The following is a 24,306-nucleotide window of genomic DNA, read 5'->3' as shown; positions in this document are numbered from 1 at the left end:
TTGATTTCAAAGTGCTGCTTCAATGATCTGTGTCATGCATTTGCCACACAAAGATAAACAGACACTTTCACTTGCGTTGTGAAGTCTTTATGAAACTGTGGCAGAAACTGAGGCAAGACACTGAAGTGTCCCTACGTGTCTTACTTCAATCAAGTACAAGATGGTATTGAAAAAAAATTCTTAATGTAAATAGTTGATGGTAAGACCACCCCTACCAGATACTGGCCCCTTGTGTGACTTAAAATAAAACAGCTCTTCAGGCTTATGAAATGCTGAAAAGTGTCCCCCCTGGGTGGACAGCTTACAAAAAAGTCACTCCTTCCTCCTGGCTATAAGGCCTGTAAGGAAGCACAAGACTCCGTAACTGATGTGCAAACCAGGTTTCAGCCTTACTCACATCCTTTCACCTGAGACCTTTGCACAAAGCACAACTTTCACATCAGTATATGGTGCTCCCAGTTGTAGGAGCCTGATCATTGTGACTGAACTCGTTTTCCATTCCTTGATATGACCTTTTACATCTGTAAAAAGACATCAATCCTACAAAACTGCTGAGTGGTGCCATGTGTGAAGATGTACCTCAACCATCTCCATAATCTAGAGCTGATGAGAGCTTCTAAAACAGAAAGGCACCCCCCAAAAATATATTCTAGATATACCTTCTCTGTATGTATTCTTTGTTCATTTTTATCACATGAGGAGACTTGCCTTGAAACTTTGGCGTTGGGCCAAGGGGTCCCCGCCGTTTTAACTGAGGTTCTAGGGTCACTTGCTTGTGTAGGAGGTCTAATGTGGCATTGCCATGCTAATATGTGCAGATATGCCTGGGAATTCTATAGTCAAATCATTAATGCAATATCCATTAGAAATATCTGACAATGAATTACTTTCCTAAAGTTCCTAGAAACTTATAATTGGGGAAAAAAACCCTGTTGATTCTTCTCGAACACTGAAATCATTGCAGCATAATTACTTGATGTTTTACTTCCAATATTGTGGTGAAGAAAGCCTAGAAGAAAGCGGATAGGGTCTATTATGTATACGTGAGACCCAAGGGTCATTGCTGGAGTTTTTGTTAATCTTTGTCGATGCATTAGATACATAGGAAAGGTGATGAGGGAAGAAAGCATGAAAAGAAAAGGGGATTAAAAATAGCTCTGGAAAAATCAAAGCTAAATCTTCCTTCCCTGTTTTCTTTATTCCTAATATTATAAATAATGTCTTCTTAAGATGAAAAGTTAAGAAAGCAAATCAATTCCTATAGTTTTGGGTTGAGAAAGATATTAACTTGTGTGTATACAAAAAAAGAAAACTTTGGGACTTTTTTGAGGTAAAGTGACTACATTATGACAAGAAAATGATTAGATGTTCTTTCTGATTGAGTGAAGAAGATTATATCTTCCATTTGGTTCAGAGAGTAACCAGTAGAGATATGTTTTTAATTGTGTTCTGTTTTTTGTAGTTTTTAAGTGCCATGCCATGTGCAACCATTTAGAAAGTGGAAGGATACTCAGGATTATGTCCTTTGTATGTAGGTAGTTTGAAGAAGAGCCTCCACAGTCTACATGGCACCTTCTGGTTAAATCATTCTGTACTCTCTACTGAAAGAAGATAGTCTGTTAAGCTCTACTCTTTCTTTCTTAAGTGGTCTCAAGAAATTACTATAGATAAGAAAGTCAACTTTGATATTTACTAGAAAAATTGATTTTTCTCTTGTAACATTATCAGCCCTTTTCCCCCTAAAAATATGTTTTATTGCACGTTCATTGCAAATCTAATTTGTAATTCATCTCTTACTCATTGAAGTCACAGTTATCTGCTAAAGAATATCTGTCAACCAGCCTGGAAACATTCTTCTAATAGTCGAGGTGGAATGTAAGGATGGTTACTTTTTTTGTCCTCTGCAAAATACATTATTTTCTTAAAGTTCCACTTATGTTATTTACTATTTTAACTAAAATGTTTAATTTGTATCATAATAATTCAATGATACAAATTTTGGTCACCCACAAAAGCATGTAGCTTTGATTACATTATAATAATCCAGTGATGCAAATTTTTATTATCCTGAACAAAAATTATAGAGAAAAGAATGGACTAAAATGTGGCAAGCAGTGGATTTATAGACACATCCAGCGTGTGGTGTGAGTAGATGCATGATAAGCACAAACATGAAAAAATTAAATCACTCCTGCTAGAGAATTTGAACCTATGAAAATACCACTCTGCAATGGAGCTTATGTTCCCAGCTAGGTTTCCATGGTATTACCACTTGTTCACAAAGGCTTCTTCAGGCTTTTGACATCAAGTGTTCATTACGGAGAAGAGATATGTGCTCTTGAAAAATTCTCCTTCCCACATATGACTGGAAAAAAACTCGAGTTTGGGCATGGTTATAGCTGTTTTCTGAGAATTTCATAATTTGCCTCCATAAGTGAATGTCTGTCCGCCTCATTTGCCTGAAAACTGTACTACATCAGCAAGATGGATCATTTGGCTTCCTTGTTGGTCCTGGGGGATATGAACACAGCCCACAGATCTACCAGCAGCTGACTGCCTGGTAAATGTTTACTTATAAATTAGCACGGGTGATAATTTATTAAGGTAATAAACATAGATTACATTTAATGGCTTAGACATTATGTGTTATGAATGCAGTATTTATGTTTAGTTGAAGCAACTGTATATGACTATTAATATGATACCCAAGTGTAACTCAGAAATTGTGCATTAGAGAGTTTAAACCAAGTCAAGCCATATATTGTAGTACATGTAGCACTTAAATTAAGGCCTTCAGGAAGGTTTCACAATGGCAAAGCAGTATCATATCATTCACCTATACTACGTATCAGGATTTATTTCTTAGATTCTCTTCTCCTTCCTCCATAAATTGACTCATTCAGTTACTGAAGAATGTTGTTTCTCTCTTGACAAACATCACTGCATCAAAACTTTGGTTTCTGAAGCTGAGGTGAATAATCTGTCAGCAGGGACACCATGACAGCCTGGGATGACACAACAAAGAAAGAGAAAGAAAGAAATGGGTAAACATTAGCAAGGGTTTGCTTAGGGACCTAAGGAAGAGGAACTGGATTGCCGCTTTGAAGGCCTGTGGTTAAAATGTGTTTTTCCAAGGAAATGATAAGGGGACAGTTCTGAATTAATATTTATTTTTATTTGGATAGAGGAAGGTCAGGAAGGATCAGCCTGACCCAAATAAATGCAGAAACACCATGCTTACTTAGGCCTCATTCCAGGACTAGCGGGCGAGAGAGTTGAAATGAGATACCATGGTGGTAGCCATGATTGGATTTCCCAGTCATAAGTGAAACCTAGCTATTGGCTGGTTTTAGAGAAATATAATCCCTCTCATCCTGATGTTTTTGCTGTGGTTTGGTCACTTGTAACCTAGAGAAGTTTAGAATCAATCAGATGTAGATTAAGAAAAGTAAATCATTTGGGCTAACGAATAATGTCTATCTGAATCTGGGTCCTCATGATGGAATATTTATAACCAAGAGTATAGCTTCCCATTAGGCTGTCACCCACAAATGGTAATTTGCACTTTTACTTTCCCCAACTTCCACAATGACAGTAGTAATAATATCATAAACAACCATGACAAATGCTTACTGAATGTTTACTATGTACCAGACTAACTGCCTTATCATGTGTTGGTCACTTAAGAAATATTTGCCAGGCACTGTGCTAGGTGCTGCTAGGTAAGTTAGAGAGAAATGTCTATGTATTATCTCATTTAATGCAATAAGTGTCTAAGGTAACTTGTGTTATCATTTATAGATAGGAAAATCCTGGAAACAACAGATAGTACACAACTGGGTTGGGACTTAGGTTTCTCTGACTTCCCCCTAGGAGGTAGTTTTACTGCCTTACAGGTACTTACTGTTTCCTTTTGACCATAGTGTACATGTGTCCCTACCCTACATCAGAAATGCAGGTCTTATATTTCACAGGATTCATTGATTGTATTTATTGAACCGTTACCATGTGTTGGGCCCTGTACTGAGTGCTTTATATGCATCATACCACTTAATATCCTTCCCTACTTGTGTGAAGTGTAAGACAGAGAAAATCCAGAGGAGGAAGGTGTAGGTATTTTCCTGAGTGGTAGTGGTAGGGGATGGATCTGCATCTGCCTATCCCTAAGACCTTATCCACTATGCTCAGATGACTCTTACCTCATTTAATCCTCATAAACTCATGAAGTTGTTCCTATTTTTATCTCCACTATCATATGAGTACACTGGACTTATACTTGCTCAAGATCACACAGAGAGCCAGAATTTTAACTTGATTTCCAAAGTCTGTGTTCTAGAACCAATACCCTAGATCGCCCTTAGGCCCCAAAAATGTTTTGAGTCCATATTTAGGGTGTCAGGCACCATTCCAGGTATAATGAAAAACATTATAGACAAGGTTGATGCTCTTATAAAGGAGTTTTCATTATAGTAGGGGGACAGGCAACAAACAAGAAAATATTAAGGAGTGATAAATGCCATTAGAAAATAAAATAAAAAGTGGAGGGGCACCTGGGTGGCTCAGTTGATTGGGCATCTGCTTTTGGCTCAGGTCATGATCCTAGGGTCCTGGGATTGAGCCCTACGTTGGGTACCCTGCTCAGCAGGGAGTCTGCTTCTCCCTCTCTGACCTTCCCCCCGCTCATGCTCTCTCTCTGTCAAATGAATAAAAAATCTTTAAATAAAATAAAATAAATAAAATAAAATAAAATAATGGGATAAAGGAGGCTGGAGATTCTCTTAAGAGTGGGTGGTGAGGGAAGGCCTTGTTAAAGGAATGGCATTTGAGATCTGAATGACAAGAAGAAACTAGGAAGGCCAAACTCTGGGATAAGAACACCTTCCAGGTAGAATATTTTAAGCTTTTTTATGGGTTTCTAGGATCACATCTCAGGTTTTGTTTTATTGTTAATTGTCATTGCATGTGTCAAATTTATTTTCAAATGTTAAATCTTAGAAAGTCAATTTGGAGTAGATTTTCCAGATTTGGTTAAATAAACAAGCAATTACACACAGACAGTTAAATTGGCATTTCAGAAAACAACATTTTTTTAAAGATTTTATTTATTTATTTGACAGAGACATAGCCAGTGAGAGAGGGAACACAAGCAGGGGGAGTGGGAGAGGAAGAAGCAGGCTCCCAGTGAAGCAGGGAGCCCGATGTGGGGCTCGATCCCAGGACCCTGGGATCACACCCTGGGCCGAAGGCAGACACTTAATGACTGAGCCAACCAGGCGCCCCAGAAAGCAACATTTTTTAAAACTATAAGTATGTTCCAAATATTGCATGGGACATAGTTATACTAAAAAATTATTTGTTGTTTATCTAAAATTCCAATTTAACTGGGTGTCCTGGATTTGGTCTGGCACCCCTAAGTTGGAGAGAATTAAAGGACTAAAATACTGTGAATTAAATTTGCAGTGGTCTTGTATATCTAAGGATCATCCTGATAGCAGTGCTTTGAAGTATCAGGTCTTTTGCAGAGAAAGAAAAGTACCTGACATTTTATGAGTCCTACAGCCTTACTAATCATTGAAAAATACAAAAGCAACCTTTGTGGGGAGGAGAGGGTATATTTAAAAAACAAAAGAAAACAAAACAAAGGGATCCAAAAGCCTGTGCACTATGGAGAGAATGATGTGAATACTAGAATGTTCTGAACAGCACGGCTAGAATTCACCCAACATGGAGGCCTTGCAAAGCTCCTCTAAGTACTGAGAGTGTATGCATTTGCTTTAAAAATATTATATGCTTTTAGAATGAGCCTCACCCTATTTAGTTACATACTTGCCATCAGTCATTATGGATGTTAGAACTTGAGGCTAGATGATATTTTTCCTTTTTTCTTCTATCCTGATTTTAAATGAAATTATGTGTGGAAATCATTCTCTAGACAGTAGTCCTGTCCAGTAGAACATTCTGCAATTATCAAAATGTTCTGTGTCTGCGCTGTCAAATACAAATAATGTAGGCACCAGCCAAGTGTGGCTATTGAGCACTTAAAATGTGCTTAGTATGTCTGAGGAATTCACTCATACATTGTATTATATTTTAATTAGTTTAAATTTAAATAGAAATAGCCACATGTGCCTAGTAGCTATTGCATTGGATAGGAAGTTCTAGAGGAAAACAAGTGTTGTGCCTTGAGAACATCCCAGAGAAATCTATCTCAGTAGTGTTGAACCTAAATGCCATTCTAAGTAAGCTATTTAAGAATCATTTCTTTGCATGTAAAATAAGAATTTAGACTAGACAATCTCTAGGATCTCGTCTCTCTTGAAGATGAATTGTACATGCTGAGTGGGGACTGCATACTATTTGGTTTTTTAAAAAATCTCCAATGCCTGGCAGAAGGACTGGCACCCAGTAGATGCATAGTATATGATTGCCGACATGAACTTCACTCAATGGGACCTCCAATCGTCTAGCTCAGCGACTTGAAGAGTATAGCATGTGTGTCACCACCTTTCTTCCAGAATCCATGTCAGGTATCACTAGTCAGTTATGCCACTTTCTGAGACCACAGGCAGGCTTAGAACCTTCTGAACATAGAACTTCAAGTAGCCTGTTGGTGAGATTGAGGACCTATGATTAAAAATCATTTGCCATCTTTATAAATAGATCTATTTATCTTATTTGTGAGGAAACCAGGACCCAGAGAGGTAATACTTATCCAAGATGGCACAGCTGACTAGCATTAAAGACTATATAGAGTATATAAAGTATGTAGCATATAAAGAACACAGCTAGGGTACAAGTCTCCTCACTCCCAGGCAAGTATCCTTTCTATATTAGATGCTCTACCTTCATTTTAACATGGCTATGCCTCTTGTTTGCTTTAAAATATATTTTCCCCTAATAATAGTGGACACTTCAGGAAGGTGGGGTATGGAGAGATGGTGGTAGGGCTTAGAGAAATGGAAAATAGGTGGGCATAAAATTTCCCTTTTGTATGTATGTGTGTGTATGTGTGTATCTATCTATCTATGTACGTGTGTGTGTATATATATATATATATATATATATATATATGTATGTATGTATATATATATTTATCCTTGTAAGCATATCAACAATGTGAATACATGATGTATTTAATTTTTTAAAGTAAATTCGATTTAAAGATGTTGCTTAATAAGCTCTTCAAGAATTCAGAAGTGTAGAGCATCTCCCTAAATGATATTTTAGCAACATTTCTTTAAATTTTTCCCCACTGAATTTCTACAAAGGTCATATTTTAACAGATTTAGGTTGATTTATCTTTGTAACTTCAATCATCTTCTGAGAAAGAATAGAGCTTGAGGAAAATTTTTTGCCATGTCTCTTCCTGAGGTACGTGGTTGGAGAGCTCACATTTTCTCTTTTGCCATCTAGATCTTTGCTACTCAAAATGTGGTTTGCAGGACAGCAGCATCTGCATTCCCTAGGTGCTTGTTAGAAATGCTGGATCTCGGGCTCCATCTCGGGCCTACTGAATCTGAAGCTTCACTTTAACAAGATCTTTAGGTGATTCAAATAGACATTAAAGCTTTAGAAGCGCTGGTCTGGATAGCGTGGGAGTTGCCATTTTGGTCAAAGCTAGTGACAGAGGTGGCAAGCGGGAAGGCACAGTAAAAAAAAAAAATCTTCCCTCTTATTAGATATGACAAATTAGGCCTGACTTATAACTTTCCATTGGAAAGGGAATCATGATTGGCTTTCAAGCAGCCATAGTGGAGCTTGAACCCCTGCTGGTCACTGTATTAGGTCAACAATGAAGATGATGTCAGTGATAATAATTATAATAACATTTACAGTGTATTAGATACCATACTAAATGCTCTACATGTATTATTTTAATGCTCACAATAACCCTATCTATTCCCATTTAGATAAAATGTATTCCCATTAGATTAAAAAAAAAATTACCAGAGTCTTTTCCCGCTTGTTTTTTGCACTCCAGAAGTTGAAAGCTATAAACTACATTTCCCAGAAGCTAAGGGGCAGACTTGCCACTCAACTATATCTACTCAAGTCTTAAGAGCCATAAGTGAGCAAGGTGCAGTGGAAGCCATCCTCTGGGAGATTAGATCTTCTGGTCTATATGCAGGTGGGGGTATCTGGTTCAGCTGGGGCAGCGATAATAGAGTATCTGGCATTTAGTTTCAGGGGCCTAAGGTACCAGGCTTTGGGTAGTTGTGTCAGTGGTGTTTGGCTACTAAAAAACCACAGTGTTGCTGGGCGATTTTCCTGCCTATATTGTTTCTGAATATGTGGTATCCAAGAATGATTTGCTGCACCTTTTTTCCCTGGAGATTCTGGGTACTGCTTAATGTCTTTTAATAAATTCCTATATTATCATTTTATCTTACCCAGAGTGGACCCTGTTTGCCAGTAAGACCCCAGCTGGTACAATAATTGAGATCAGTTAAATCACTAAAAACTAAAAAACAGTGGTACTAAATTATGGCACTTGAATATTAGTTTTCCAGAGAAGAAGGTGATGTTTGGAATATTGTAACACACAGATGTGAGGTTAATATTTCCTAGAATAGCAATGATGAAGATGAAACTTATGTTAAGGGGACCGGTATTTTTTAAGATTAGTTTTGTTGCAGTTCCAGAAATGTTCAGTATCTTAAACAGATATATCTATAGGGCCAAAGTCAAGTAGAGAACCAAAACAATGATCTAGGTAAGTCATGAAATGAAGAAAGACAAGAGAGGGGAAATAAGATTTCTTTGAATACTCATTTTGTGCCAGGCACTGAATTAGGGGCCTCTATAAACATTAACAAGGGGATTGTAAAATGAGAATTATACAATATAACGGTTGGCAGGCAATGGTGGTTCGTGTTCAGGCTAATCAAGAGCAGTTAGAATTTTTATTAAAATAGATATATTTGGGGGCACCTGGGTGGCTCATTCAGTTGAGCACCCAACTCTTGATTTCAGCTCAGGTCATGATCTCAGGGTCGTGAGACTGAGCCCCGTGTGGGACTCTGCGCTAGGCATGGGGCAAGCTTGTGATTTTCTCTCTCCCCCTCCCTCTGTCCCTCCCCCTGCTCGCTCTCACTCTCTCTTAAAAATAATAATAAATTGAAATAGATATATTTGGAAGGAGATCAATTTTACACCATTAAAAGTACAATATAAATCCTAAGAAGCAATAATAATCTATTACAGATTTCTGGGGGAAAAAATAGATGCCATATGAGCATGTCATGTGGGTGGATAATCTAGGTTGCTTATTATTTACCAAAAGCCATGAATGACCAAGTTAGGGCCACACAGAGAGCTCCTTCTTAGCTTCCATTCCCCATTTCTTGCTTACCATGATTGTCCACTTCCTGTTTTCAGCCTCTGGGAATACTAGTGATCGTGGAGAATAAAACACTTCATCATCCACTTCTTCTGGCTTTCTGGGCAAGCAGTGTAAAAATGTCCAGTCAGAGGCAGCAACTTTAGCAGTCTAAAGAAGAGATGGGATGAGACTGTGTTTTGACTAGTATATGTGGCTATCACATTTCTCTTCTTCAATATTTATTTATTTTTTTATAATATTTTTTATTATATTATGTTAGACACCATACAGTACATCCCTGGTTTTTGATGTAAAGTTCGATGATTCATTAGTTGCGTGTAACACCCAGTGCACCATGCAATACGTGCCCTCCTTACTACCTATCACCGGTCTATCCCATTCCCCCACTCCCTCCCCCTCTGAAGCCCTCAGTTTGTTTCTCATAGTCCATAGTCTCTCATGCTTCATTCCGCCTTCTGATTACCCCCCCTTCTTTATCCCTTTCTTCTCCTACACATATATGGTGTGGAGTCAGAGACCAAATGCAAAGGGAGAGGCAATGAGGCAGAGCAGCGGTTTAAATTCAAAGCGCCAAAGGGAAACGTAAATGGTACTTTCAACTTATGGAATTTTATGGTCATTTTTTTGATTTGGGAGATCATTACTCCAAATTAAACCACTAACTCAGTTTTCTGGTTCTCGTCTAGAGGGATTGTGGACATTTCAATAAAGAGCTCTATCAGTACAATATGAGGCTGACAGCAAAAGTCACCCATTATGCCCCAGTATATTTTAAAAGTTGCTTTTATGGGATTATGTTCTATTTTGAGCTTATCTCCAAGTTACAGTTTTTAGTGGTTGAAGCATACTTCATCACTAATTAAAACGCTTTTGAAAGAGAGCGTGCTGAGACAGGAGTGCATTAAACAGGAGTATGGGCACTACGCACCAGAGGTTTCCTTCTTAATGCAAAAGTCCTAACACTTTAATTTTCTCCAGCCATTAAGTTCTGGAAGGTACATTTTCCCATCCATTTCCATTGTTCACTTACAGATTCAGAACTGCATTCCCTCATAATTTCTTACCTCAAAATTACTGCCTTTGTACTAAAATTTTGTTTTACTTCCCATACTCGTTCAAGGTTCAGACATACATCAGTAAGATGAATGTTCTTCAAGCCTATAGTCCAAGCACCACAAAAAGGCCCCAGGTTTGTCAAGGCAAGTACAAGGTAAACCACAAGGAATTTAGAATTTCTCCACGAACGTATTTGCCACATATATGACAAGGGATTAGCCATAATGTATAAATAATTCCTATAACCAATAATAGCCAAAAAAATAGAAAATGGGCTAGGGATATGATAGCATTTTATAGAAAATCACATGGAAATGGCCAGTAAACATGAAAAGATATTTAGCTTCATTAGTACTCAAGGAAATGCAAAATTTAAAAAACATGAGATACGGATTTTAAAAATTAAAAGTGTAAATAACAACTAAGAATGGAAAGAGTGTGGAGAGAGTATGAATTATCAATTCTTTTTGGATGGCTATTTAGCAGCATTTATCTATTTTTAAAAGTATATACCACTTGACCCAGAAATTCTTTTTCCGGGGATCTATTTTCCAATAATACTTGCACAAAGAAATATGTATAAGGGTATCCATCGTGGCATTGTTTGTAATTGGGATCATTGGAAATAGCCTAATTTATCAACATAAATCATAGTCCCCCCAGACTTTGTAATTTGATGCAACCATTTAAAAGACTGAAAAATATCTAAATAAATGGACAAGAAAATCTAAGATTTGTTAAGTGGGAAAAGTAAATCAGAATAGTATGTCTAATATGTCATTTATGAGAAGTCAATAATTGTGTGTGTATGTGAAGGCATCTGTAAATACACAGAAAAGGTCCACAAAGAGACGCATCAAATTGTTGAACAGTGGCTCCCTCTGGGAATAGTCACTGTTGAAGGGATGAAGGCAAGACACTTTCACTTTTTATTTTCTAAACTTCATTCTATTGACATGGATAAATAAGGAGCTTGTATTTATATATTGCCTTATCAATGAAATATCTATTGTGTTTGCTCAATCCCTTTCTCCACCCAACAGACTAGCTTCTCTGCTGACAAAATCCCAAGGTACACTTGCCTGGTAGAGTATTCCTGCAGAACAGCAGTTCTCAAAGTGTCACCCTGGAGCATGAGCTTTGCATCATCCGGGAACTTGGTACAAATGCCACTTCTCGGGTCCCACCTCTGACCTACTAATTCAGAACCCCAGGGGAGTGGGGTCCTGCCAGCTGTGTATTAACAGCTCCAGGCAATCCGGAGGCATGTTCAACACTGAGAAGCATTGCTTCAGATCTTAATGAAAGGCGTCAGAGTAGATAGGATTCCCCTGGGAATGCCCTGGAAGCAGTAAGCAAAGCTAAACTGGACTTGAGAGTCCTTACAACCAGAGGCAAGGACTAGCCTGAAGAACACAATTATGCATCTTTTCTTAGAGGAGAAATCAGAAGAAACCGCATGCAACAGAAGTAACAGTGTCTCTAGACACATACGGAGCTAGGCATTCCAATGCCTGCATGCCTCCATTGCTGTGAGAGGGAGAAGCTTGCTTCTCTCTTCTGCCCGGCTTGCAAATTCCTGCATCCAGTACCAAAGTGTCTTTCCAAAGGACATAGCTAAGCTTCAGGAAGAGAGAAATCCCCGGAGGATGCAGTCAGCGAGTCCTTTATAGGGAAGGAAAGGACAGTCTGCTGTCCCCAAAGTGAACGAGTGATTAGATGGTTCGGCCCTTTATGAATGGAATTAATGAACCTTCAGAGAGCATCAATTTGTACCTTCATTGTAACCTGGTAACCTTGGAAAGCCTGGAGCCGCTTTTTCTTCTCCTCTTCTTGTCCCATGCTTATCCACGTGTCTGTAATTAATACATTGCCTCCACGAGCCGCTTCCAAGGGATCATTCGTCAGCGATAGCTTGGTGCCGTTCTAGCATACACAAGCATGCCAGTTAAACAACTTCATGGGACAGAGAAAGGCCATTCTAAGTTTACATATAAGGAGCATACCTCCTTGGCATACTGCTCTGCCAACTTGGTCACACTGGGATCTGGCTCATAACCCTGCAGGGGGAAGAATTCAACTGTTATTTAGGCAATTGTTTTGTATGAGGCTGTCATATATGCATTATTTCCCTCTCAGCAGTATTCTCCCTGTCCTTCCCTTTGCTCCTTCAAGTTATAGCTCAGCCGCCTTCAGTGGAATACAATGTTTACCTCGAGAATTCCAAACCTTCATGGTGCTTTGGGGAATTTAACAAGGCAACCAGCTGCCCCATCTTTCTCTTATTATCCTTGAGCTCTGTAATTATCAAGATAAACAGGGCGTGGTGCTTTCCAGCTCCTGGTAGCGCCTCTTCTCGTTCCTCTAGTAGCATAAGAGGGTTATATACATAATTCTACAAGCTGATGCCATTTTGTCTCCATCTTTCCACAAGCTGTGTGGGGCTGTTTTTTTTTTTAATGCTTTTTTGTCTGGAATGCTTATCTCCACTTGTTTCATGTGGATAACACTTTCAGGTCTCAGCTCAAATGTGTCCTCCTCAAAAGAACCTTCCCCAAGCACCCCAGCTAAATACAGGCCACATGCAAGACTTCTGAGTGCAGGGTGCGTGCTTTGAAATGGCATTTTACACCACAAGTACGCCGGTTTGGCTCAAGTATATTTGTTTGGGATGGTTTGTTGAGAGCAGGGTCGGGGCTTGGGTGAAGCAAGCGAGGTGCCTGGGCCACAGAGTTTAAGCAGGACTGTCAGTCTTTGCGAGTACAAATGGCTCACCCGAGGAGCCTTGCTTGCTGGGCCTAGTCTCAACTCTAAAGCGCCCCCCCCAAGCTATTCCAGATCCCCCAGGTAGCCCCACTGCCTCCTTCCTCACCCTCCAATCTGTTCTGTACACAGCAGCAAGGATTGTTTTCTCTGAAGCCTGCAATGTTTACCACTTGTTCCGTAAGTCGAAGCTGATTAAGAGTATCAAGGTTCCCCTCCCCACATTCCCTGTTTCTGTCTCTTTTAATTCTTCTCAGCATCTTGCTTCAGGAAAGCCAATCTTATTGTTATCCCAGTACACGTCTTGCCCTTTTCTGCCATCTCAGCCTTTCACCTTTGAACACCTCCCCCCGTCCCCTCCTGGGTGTCTTTGTTGGAACATGTCAGCTCTTCTTTTGTCAAATCTCTAGCCCAGCCTCACCTCTGGACCTTCCATATGGAGATCTTGTCAGTCCAAACACCGTAGTTATTCTCACCTTTCTCCATCCTTCTCATTTTCCTGAATTCTTAGCATTTATTTTAAGTTGGTTTTTATAAATTCTCAGTGGAGCATTATGGTGTACACTGCGATATGCCATTCAGATCCCCCCTTCATGAATAAAGGACTTATTTCCCCAGCTGCTGGGCGTGCTGCCAGAGGATGGCTTTCAGCCGCCAGCCCTGTTTGGGCACTGCCTCAGCTGCAGAGAGCTGACTCATCCAAGGTCACGTACCCTTCTGGGGCGACCTACATTCAATGACTGACAGGAGGGGATGGAAACTTGACTCCCTCCTCCCAACTTGGAACAGCTCTAAATGGCCATCTCGGATCTAGAAGTCTGTAAGGTCAGACGAGGCTGTTGTTGGCCTGCATTGCGGCTCAGCTTCTTCCTCTGCCCACTCCTGCTTCCTCCCCTCCCCTTCCCTTCCCTTCCACAGGTGTTGATCTCAAGCGCGTGCCCTAATAAACATCCTGCCCACCAGACTCTGCCTCAGAGTCTCCTTCCAGGAGCCTCCACCTGCAAAAGGCATGTTCAGGTTCATTCATTTGAAACCACATCTCTTTGCACGGGTCTACCGTAGTTGCTTCTCATTAAAAAATTCTTGAAAGAAACTACACATGATGCTGATGATGATGGCTGCAGACATTTTACAGGTTTACCACCCTCAAATAGCCATAAGTTCTGGAGCTTTTTTATTGGGATTTAGAGAAGGTAATTAATAAAGCTTTGCTAATTTAGTAACTAATGTTGTGACCATTCATACTGGTAAACATAAATAAAGAGACTTGGCCATTACCCTATGTGCCTCCTGCCCTGAAAATTTAGCCTTCCCTCTAGAAAGCAGGTTTTAGACTCCCTACATATAATCATTCTTACAGAAGGAATCAATAAGTACTTAGAGAACCAACAGAGAGGTTTGGAAATTAGAAAATCACCCAACCTTGCATGCACTGGGCCATGACTGAGAATACAAAGAGGAATTCTTTACTCACAGCTCAGCTTCCAATACTAAATCACTCATTGGCTTTTACATAAATCTTAAAACCAGAGGAAGAAGGTGATTAACAAACCCAGTTCAGTCTAAATATTCACTTAGAACAATGTTAAAATCATTACCCTCAATAGTTTATGGAGCAATTTTACAATCAAGGACAAAATTATGTTTTCTTGAACATGTAAGTTATTCTCAGTTGAAGAATGGGGAAATAGATTAATTATGGCCTTGGAAACTTCAGGGCTTCTTAAATTTACAATAAATCTCCTGGCCTTATCTTGAAAGGAAATAGGCCTACTTGTAAATTAACTGAACAACTTCTGCACTATCACACTTTCACAAAGACTTTTTTTTTCCCCAAAGACTTTTTAAAACTCTTACTCCCACCAAAATTTAACAAAGTTTTAGCGCTGTCATTTAAATGAGTTTCTGCATAAGAACAATACTGAAATTACTTTGCAAGATTCAAATTTTTCCCTTTGGTGTTAATAAAACATCTCTGACACACCATAAAATGTTTAAATCCTATATTTTTCCAACAGAATAAAGCCTGTCCAGAAACACCTTCTATCAGGGAACAGTTATTGTTAATATATGTTTTCACCATGAAAACTAAATGCAGTCATAGTTTGCATTAATAAAGAGCCTTTCTTCAAACTAGATTTGTAGTGCCAGTGTGCTAACCCTTCCCAAAAGTGAAGAACTGCCTTAAGCACATGTCGGATCTGACCCTTCATTTCCATTTATGCTGAATGAAAGAGAATTATCTGCTGTAAGAGTTCTCGCTCTGAGTCCCCATAGTTTACTATAATAGGGTGACTTCTAATTCGTGCTATCGTCCATGCCCACCATTTCTTCTATGGCAAGTGTATTAGGTAGAATAATATCCTCCAAAAATTCATTCTCAGCCAGAACCTCAGAATGTAACCTTATTTAGGAGGGTCTTCACAGATGTAATGAGTTAAGACGAGGTCATACTGGATTAGGGTGGGCCTACATTTAACATGACTGATGTCCTCCTGTGAAGAGGGGCATTTGTACAGAGAAACCGAGGCATAAAGGCAAGAACATGGAGGCAGAGACTGGAGGGACGCAGCTGCAAGCCCAGGAAGCCTGGGGCTGCAGGGAGAGATGAGGATCCTTTCCTAGAGGCTTCAGAGAGAGCGTGGCCCTGCCACCATCTTGATTTTGGACTTCTAGTCTCCAGAACTGTAAACAATAAATTTCTGTTGTTTGAAGCCACCCAGTTTGTGGTACTTTGTCATGGCAGCCCTTGCAAACTAAGGCAGCAGGGTGCATTGACTCAAACTGGTTCTGCAAAAGCACTAGGGAAAAGTGTTTTGTTTTCTTTTTCTTTGGCAGGATGCAGCGGACAATGCCGGTGCTCTACCCAGATGCCATCCTAGGATTTCTTTTTGCAGCTTTCTCTCCCTCTCTCCATTTCCATGGGCTTTTAACAGCACTTGCAGCTCTTCCTCAGAAGACAGCCCTCTGGTTACCCAGCTGCTTTTCCTGCCAAAACTGCCAGGGGATTTACTACCCTTTCTCCCCTTGCTGCCCTTGACCAACGACTGGTTCAAAGGATAAAAGTCCACCTTCCGGGGCGCCTGGGTGGATCAGCTGATTAAGCATCTGACTCTTGATTTTGGCTCAGGTCATGATCTCGGGGTCCTGGGATTGAGCCCCAAGACGGACTTGGGCTTGGCACTCAGTGCGGAGCCCACTCGGGATTTTCTCTCTGCCCCTCCCCTCACTCTTGCTCTCTCTCTCTTTAAAATAAATAAAATCTTTAAAAAAAAAAGAAAAGAAAAGCAAGCCCATCTTCCTTGCCTCAGATTGAGACAACTCTGGGGCATAAGTTACACTCCTGAGCTCACCTGTGGGGTCAGACTGAAGCTTCCTTCTGTAAGATGGTGACTGACATGGCACTAGAGTGACCAAATCATGCCGGTTTGCCTAGGACTCTCTCAGTTTTAGCACCGATTGTCCGATGTCCCTGGAAATTCCTCAGTCTTAGGCAAACCGGGATGATTGGTCACTATAAATGGCCCTCTTGCTTAGATTCTTTCCTTTCTCTGTCCTTTTCCTCTTCTCCTACAGGTCTTCCTCAGGAGTACTTCTTTAATAAATCACCCGTACACAAATCCTCATCACATCCCTTGTGGGGAACCCAACCCAAAACACTGGTGCAGGAAGGGGTGAAGAGCGCACGAGAGCCTTGGGGATTTGGGGATTTCTTATTAGAGAAATTCAGCCATTAATCCACATTGTGTAATTCATGTTCCTGGTGATCAGCAAATATCTCAAGCTCAAGAAGCAGAAGCAGGGAGTAATTTTTAGTCCTGACATATTCACCTCTGGATGTCTTAGTTTATCAGAGTGAACCCTCACGCTCACTACTGAGATAACGGCAAACACCTGCCTGGTCAGAAACACACTAGCGCACGGTAATTGTGAATAGTCGTCTCGTAATGAGAGGGCCAATTCTCTTTCACTTTGTTTCCCAGATGGTCTCTGTTTAGGGGAGTTTACCCTTCAGAGACTCCTGATTGGATATTAGTAGCCAATCAGAAACATAATTGGGGGGGGCGCCTGGGTGGCACAGCGGTTAAGCGTCTGCCTTTGGCTCAGGGCGTGATCCCGGCGGTATGGGATCGAGCCCCACATCAGGCTCCTCCGCTATGAGCCTGCTTCTTCCTCTCCCACTCCCCCTGCTTGTGTTCCCGCTCTCGCTGGCTGTCTCTGTCTCTGTCAAATAAATAAATAAAATCTTAAAAAAAAAAAAGAAACATAATGGGGAAATACTCAGTAGTGATCCGGTATTTAAAATGTTCTGTGGGGATCCTTCAGGACTGGTTTGTGTGAGTCTCTTGGGGGGTTAATTTTTGTCCTCTAAAAGGCCTAGTCATTTAGTATGAGGCTGGGGCATATCTTAACACAGGGCTTCTCTTAGGGGCATCTACACTTTTTTATTTAGGTGTGTTTATTTATGGATTTATGTTACTATGTAGGTAAAACATTAACATATTAAGAGATTCAAACCACATAAAAGGATATACCATGAAAATAAATTCTCCCTCCTCTCTCTGTCCTTGAACCTCCTGGTTCCCCTTCTCAGAGGCAGCAAATATTATCAGTTTCTTACATATCAAAAGGGTTGCTATGGACCTATGAAAGAAGTCATGCCTCCTGTACATTCTGAGTGAGAGTAGCAGCAGAGCAGGAAGTATATGGGGGGCATTTTCACAGCCACGTGGGACTCAGATTTAAAAAGCTGCAGGGCCCCTGGAGTTGACTTTGAAATATTAAGCTGGTGTAGTTGCCATCACTGTGACCTTCACATTATACTGACATTTTTCTAGTAAATTGCAGTATTAGAAAAATGACAACATTCTCTCCATGCCTTGGGACTTCTATGCTGTCTGGATTTCATTGTTTTCTTCAGCCTTTGTGGTAGCAGTGCATGAGGGTGCCAGTCATCATAATGGCTGGTTTCAGGGCACTCAGAGGGACAATTCAGAGAGGCTTTTAAGAAAGACTCATGGATGAAAGGCATCAGCCAAGATGGGAAATGGGTACTTGAGCGAAACGGGCACTTGAGGGAAATGGGCACTCAAGAGGCCACATAGCTGTAATAGTAAGGCTGGTAACATAGCCTACAATTTGGGCCTCACCTGTGCTTTCCTTGAATGGAAGAGAGGTTTGCTTTCACGGGGTAGTTGCATCTGGGATGATTTAAGAGGGGCTTAGTCTCAAGGCAGAAAGTTCCCCTACCTTTGGAGTAGCCGCCTGAAGATGCATCCCGAATTTTGCAGCACTCATCATGATGGAATGCAGAATGTTGTTCCCATCCCCAATCCAGCTGAGGGTAAGGCCTTTCAGAGAGCCATAGTGTTCCTAAGAGGCAAGGGAGGAGGAGATTACATCCAGGAGGAAACCCACCTATGTGAAACACTTATTAGGGCTAAAATAAAGAAACAGTCAGTCTTCGCCTCATTTTTAAAGCTTTGTTGGAATGAATAAACTACTAGGGTTTTTTTTTTTTGCATTATACAGAACAATTCAATGACATGAATATACAATCACAACAAATAGGAAAATGACTTAATATCTTAAAAGATGACATCATATGAACTCATACAGAGACTCATGGTTTCATGCATTTCAAATCTGAATCTTTGTTATATTTCTTCATTCATTCATTCATTCACTCATTCAACAAATTGAGTGCCATCGATGTCCAGAGGCTTTTCTTGGCCCTGGAGATAGAACAATGAAGAAAGGAGACAAAAAAAATCACTACCTTTATGGAGCTTGCATTCTTTGGTATTAGAATGGGGAAACACAATGCATCTGTAACAGTGGAACATGGTGTCTGTGTTCTCATTTATATAAGTTAAAAAACATGCCCATTAATATTCTCGATTGTTTACAGATATAGACATGTGTAGTTAAAGTATGAACACATGCCTGGGAATTATAAACACAAACATCAGGATAATAATCTTTGTGGGGTGAAAGGAAATGGAATCAGGGAGAGTTACACAGTAGGCTTCAACTCTGTTTATAATATTTTATTTAAAAACAAAAAAATCCTAAAATAAGATTTGACAAAACTAATGGGCACAGAGGTGCTTGTTTTATTTTTCTTGAAGTGTCTGTAGGTTTCACCGATTTTATGTATTCATAAAAATAATATTTTAAAAAGAGAAAAGTTAAGCAACTTCAAGATCACAGAACTACTACATGGCGAACCTAGGATTTAAATCCAAGGCCATCTGATTTAGATGCCATGTTCTTAATAAGCTGCTATTTATTCATTCAGCTCCTGCTTTGAATATCTTCTATATGAAGGCATTGCACCAGGTCCTGCAGGGGACAATATGATGAATAGGACATTTTATTGTCCTTCAACGAATTTGTAATCTAGTAATGACGATGCCCAGGGGGAAGCATTAAATTACCTGGCATATATGTAAAGCCACACCTGCAAGCAGCCACTTGGTATCTAACATTGCTGTAACATCTTCTCTGCGTGAGTCTTCTCCTCATCACCAAAGAGTTCCATTTCATTTTGAATTTAACTTCACATTCATATGTGCGTGGCTTATTCAAATAAGGGGGGATATGGACCTATCCAGTTTTCCCTATCTTCCCAGAACAGTCTATCCACACAGAAACCATGGTTGTCAGGATTCCCCATGGCAAGACCATGTAGATTGGCTGTGGCAAGTCAAATGAGATGAATATTTTCAAAATTATTCAAGTTTCTAATTTAAGGAGACACGGCTAAATTTGCCTCAATTCTACAAATTCTACATGTTCTTAACTCCAGTCTCAAACGATCAGTTTATTAAAATGATAGAAAATGGCCTCCTTCTCAAAAAATGACGTGGTAGTTGACCATTTTGAATATTCAAAGCATACTCTACCAGTCTTCACTTACAAGCCACAGAGCCAGCTGTATGTAGGATTACAGAAAGCTTTTCAATTCTGTATGCTCCAGCATTCTCTATTCATCTATTGTGTTAAACATGTCACCAAAAAGCAAAGTGAGTGAGAGAAGAAGGGATGGGGGGGCTAAAAGAGGTTGGGAATTGAGATGAGAACAGAAGGATCTGATGATCTGTTTTTAACAATGCCCTGTCTCCCTTGGATATCTAGTATTCACACATATGCTATAATCCTTTGCCAAGATGATATTTGAAAACAAAGCACCAATACCATGATTTAAATGGTTCTATTTAGAACCAGTTGGGAATAATTTATTTATTTTGCTCTTGTGTAAGGCAAAGAAATAAGCCAACCTGGAGCGTGAGGTAATCAGCCAGGATCTGGATAGGATGGTACAAATCTGACAGCCCATTGATGATTGGGATGGATGCTTCTTTAGCCAGGATATCTAGATCTGATTGTTTGTACACTCGAGCCAGCACTGCATCTGTCATGCTAGACAACACACTGCAGGAAACCAAGAAAAGATAATCTAAGTTAATCATGCTTAATAATTCCTTCTTTAAACATGATCTTAAACAGGAATAAGAAATGCTAATAAATTAGAATTTTTACTAAGTTACAGCTACCTATCAACCTGACAGATTTAGAAGCTAATATTAGGGCGCCTGGGTGGCTCTATCTGTTAAGGGTCTGCCTTCTGCTCAGGTCATGATCCCAGGGTCCTGGGATCCAGCCCCACCTCAGATTCCCTGCTCAGCAGAAGTCTGCTTCTTCCTCTCCCTCTGCCCCTTCCCCCCGACTCGTGCTCTCTCTCTCACACTATCTCTCTCTCAAATAAATAAATAAAATCTAAAAAAAGCAATATTAAACATGTAGTCATTATAGAAGCCAGATGTTGTTCCATTGATCTCATCCAGTGACCACTGATTTTACTATTTTTTACAGAGATAAGAAATCAATTGTGGGCCTAGCAAGTTATGATGATGAATTATAATTGATAAGGGACTGTTGATAAAGTTAAAAGGGACAAGACCAAAAACAAGGTAAACAGAGAAACATTAATGACCTGGCATGTGGCTCATTTTCTTTGACATCATCCCACAGACATATATACATTTTCAGTGTAAAACTGAAAGTACTCATGTGGCAGGCATGAAGGTGTACACACAGACTGACGCACGAGAGAGAACTTTCTGGGAGGAGTCCCAGCTGCTGCACTTTTGGGATACGCTGTAGTGTTTCCACTAAGGCCACACTGCCCCCCACGCTATCCCCAGCCAATGGCTGAGCCCAGTGAGGGCCCCAGAGCTGAGCTAGTCTGCCTGACATGGGACTGCTCCAATGGGCAGTCTTTGCACTGAGGTTCCCCATTGGCCTGGCTGAGACTTTCTCAGAGCTGTGCTATAGTCTCAGGTTCTTTTTACCCTACTCCTTCCTCCCTCTTCTCCCTTCACTGGGGTCAGACCTGCTTTGTGGTCTGAAGGCTTTCCCTGCCTACTCCTGCTTCCTCCTTCCTTCATCCTTCACAGTTGTTTCCCCCTTAAATCTCTTGCATGTCTAATTCCATTTTGGAATCTGCTTCTCCGTGAACTTGAATGACACAACCCACAATAAACTCCTGTAGGGGCTGAGCCTGAGAAGGCATTCAGCCCTTGTCCCTGCACCCCGCATAGCTATCAGCATCTCTGAAAAAGAAAGTGTTCAACATCATAAACACAAAAATCCACCAAAAAAAGCAAGACAAACCAAATCATGGCTATGAATTCAAACAACACACAGAAAGATGGATATTATTATTCTCATTTTATGACTGGAGGATGTGAGACACAAAGAGGTTAAGTAACTTGCCCCAGACCACACAGCTAATTAAGTTGGAGATGCTCGTATTCAAACCAAAGTCAATTTAAGTCAAAAGTCCATGTTCTTGGGGCCCCTAGGTGGTTCAGTTGGTTGAGTGTCTGACTCTTGGTTTCCACTCAGGTCATGATCTCAGGGTCCTGAGATCGAGCCCTGCATCAGGCTCTGTGTTCCACAGGGAGTCTGCTTAAAGATTTTCTCCCTCTGCCCTTTTCCCCACTTGTTTCTCTCTCTCTAATAAATAAATCAATCTACCAACAGTATGAGAACGTTCCCCTTTCTCCACATCTTTGCCAACATTTGTTGTTCCTAGGGGGGGAAAACAGAATGGGAAGAAATCAGAGAGGGAGACAAACCATGAGAGACTCTGGACTCCAGGGAAACAAACTGAGGGTTGCAGAAGGGACGGGGGCAAGGGGATGGGGTAACCAGGTGATGGGTATTAAGGAGGGCACATGATGTAAAGAGCACTGGGTGCTATACACAACTGATGAATCACTGAACAGTACATCAAAAACTAATGATGTACTATATGTTGGCTAATTGAACTTAATAAAAATGTAAAAAAAATTTTTTTTAAATAAATAAATCTAAAAAAAAGTCCCTGTTCTTTCTGTTACAACACATTGCCTCAACTTTGCACATGAAAATATCTGGAAGGAAAGCCTGGGATCCAAATTTTAATTGTTTCCCATGCATCAGAGTGATGGTGGTTCCTCAGCTAAAGCTTCAGCCTTATACAACTAGCAAGGATGACCTTTGGTTTAAAATCTTGGTTTCTTACTATTTAAAGGAAAACCTCTACAACAGAGGCTTCTAACCATTTCAGTTTTAAAGAATTATTTTTAATGACAAAAAAATTTGAAAAGCCTCTCATGATAGTAGTTAGAGTAAATATAGTCATGATTATAAAGTATCCAGTTGGGGTTCTTATTCTGGTTCTGTAACTTACTAGCTGTGTGACCTTGGAAATGTTATTTAATTCCTCTGTGGCTTAGTTTCTTTATCTCTAAAACAATAATAATAATATCTATCCTATTGAGTTGTGAGGATTAATGAGATTACCTATCTAAAGTGTATAGTATGATGCCTTATTCATAGTAAGAGAGCAAAAAGTAGTAGATATTATTACCGTGTCAAAAGAAATTGCAACCCAACACCAAAAAACCCAAATAATCCAATTAAAAAATGGGCAGAGGACCTGAATAGACATTTTTCTGTAGAAGACATCCAGATGGCCAACAGACACATGAAAAGATGCTCAATATCACTCATCATAAGGGAAATACAAATGAAAACCATAATGAGGTCTCATTTTACACCTGTCCAAATGGCTAAAATCAAAAACAAAAACATGAGAAATAACAAGTGCTGGCAAGGATATAGAAAAAATGGAACACTCATGCACTGTTCATAAGATTGCAAATTGGTGCAACTACTGTGGAAAAGAGTATGGATGTTCCTCAAAAAGTTAAAAATAGAATTACTATATGTTCCAATAATTCTATTATTGGGTACTCATCCATAGAAAGTAAAAACATTAATTCAAAAAGATATATGCACCCTTATGTTTACTGCAGCATTATTTATAATAGCCAAATTATGGAAACAGCCCAAGTGTCCACCAATACATGAATGGATAAAGAAGATGTGATACACACACACACATACACACACACACCATGGAATATTACTCAGACATAGAAGGAATGAAATCTTGCCTTTTGCAACAACATGGATGGAGCTAGAGAGTTTGATGCTAAGTGAAATAAGTCAGTCAGAGAAAGACAAATACAATATGATTTCACTCTTATGTGGAATTTAAGAAACAAAACAAATGAACAAAGAAGAAAGAGACAAACAATAAAACAGACTCTTAAATATAGAAAACAAACTGGTGGCTGCCAGAAGGGGAAGGTTGGTGGATGTATGGGTGAAATAGATAAAGGGGATAAGAGTACACTTATCTTGGTGAGCACTGAGAAACAGAATTGTTGAACTATTATATTGTACACCTGAAAGTAATATAGTAGCACTGTATGTTAATTATGCTTGAATAAAAAGATTTAAAATTTTTTAAATGCATAAAAACTAAAGCTAATATACATTCAGTAAGGTCTTCATAAATTTGTATTTTAATCATCATATATTTGGAAAACAAGTCCCTCTTACAAATCTGAGATATATTATTTACCTCAATCTCTAGAAAACTGTTGGTGCTTATAAAATCCAAGAACCACTAAAAAAGCTCCTTGCCCTCAGGGATTAGAGAATCAAACACTGAAAACCATATCCCTGTAACAACATCTTCTAGACTCAGATTTTTTTTTCAAATTTTCTTAGATTTCTCATAC

General features: G+C 39.7%; 1 protein-coding gene across 1 annotated transcript in view; it reads right to left on the bottom strand.

Annotated features, from left to right (window-relative positions):
- Nucleotides 1–2,036: 2,036 nt before the first annotated feature.
- OTC (ornithine carbamoyltransferase) overlaps nt 2,037–24,306 on the bottom strand; it is a 62,329-nt gene continuing 40,059 nt past the window's right edge. The window contains exons 5-10 of the mRNA XM_002913474.4: nt 20,446–20,599; nt 18,413–18,535; nt 12,406–12,459; nt 12,176–12,325; nt 9,353–9,490; nt 2,037–3,005 (exon numbers count right to left, since the gene is read on the bottom strand). Coding sequence (XP_002913520.1) covers nt 2,946–3,005; nt 9,353–9,490; nt 12,176–12,325; nt 12,406–12,459; nt 18,413–18,535; nt 20,446–20,599 — 679 coding nt within the window. The 3' untranslated portion in view covers nt 2,037–2,945. The remainder of the gene's footprint in view (nt 3,006–9,352; nt 9,491–12,175; nt 12,326–12,405; nt 12,460–18,412; nt 18,536–20,445; nt 20,600–24,306) is intronic.

Source organism: Ailuropoda melanoleuca, chromosome X (assembly GCF_002007445.2).
Source record: "Ailuropoda melanoleuca isolate Jingjing chromosome X, ASM200744v2, whole genome shotgun sequence".
Classification (NCBI taxonomy): Eukaryota; Metazoa; Chordata; class Mammalia; order Carnivora; family Ursidae; genus Ailuropoda; species Ailuropoda melanoleuca.
Note: the sequence above shows the minus strand (reverse complement) of the source record. Positions and strands in the feature narration are given on the sequence as shown.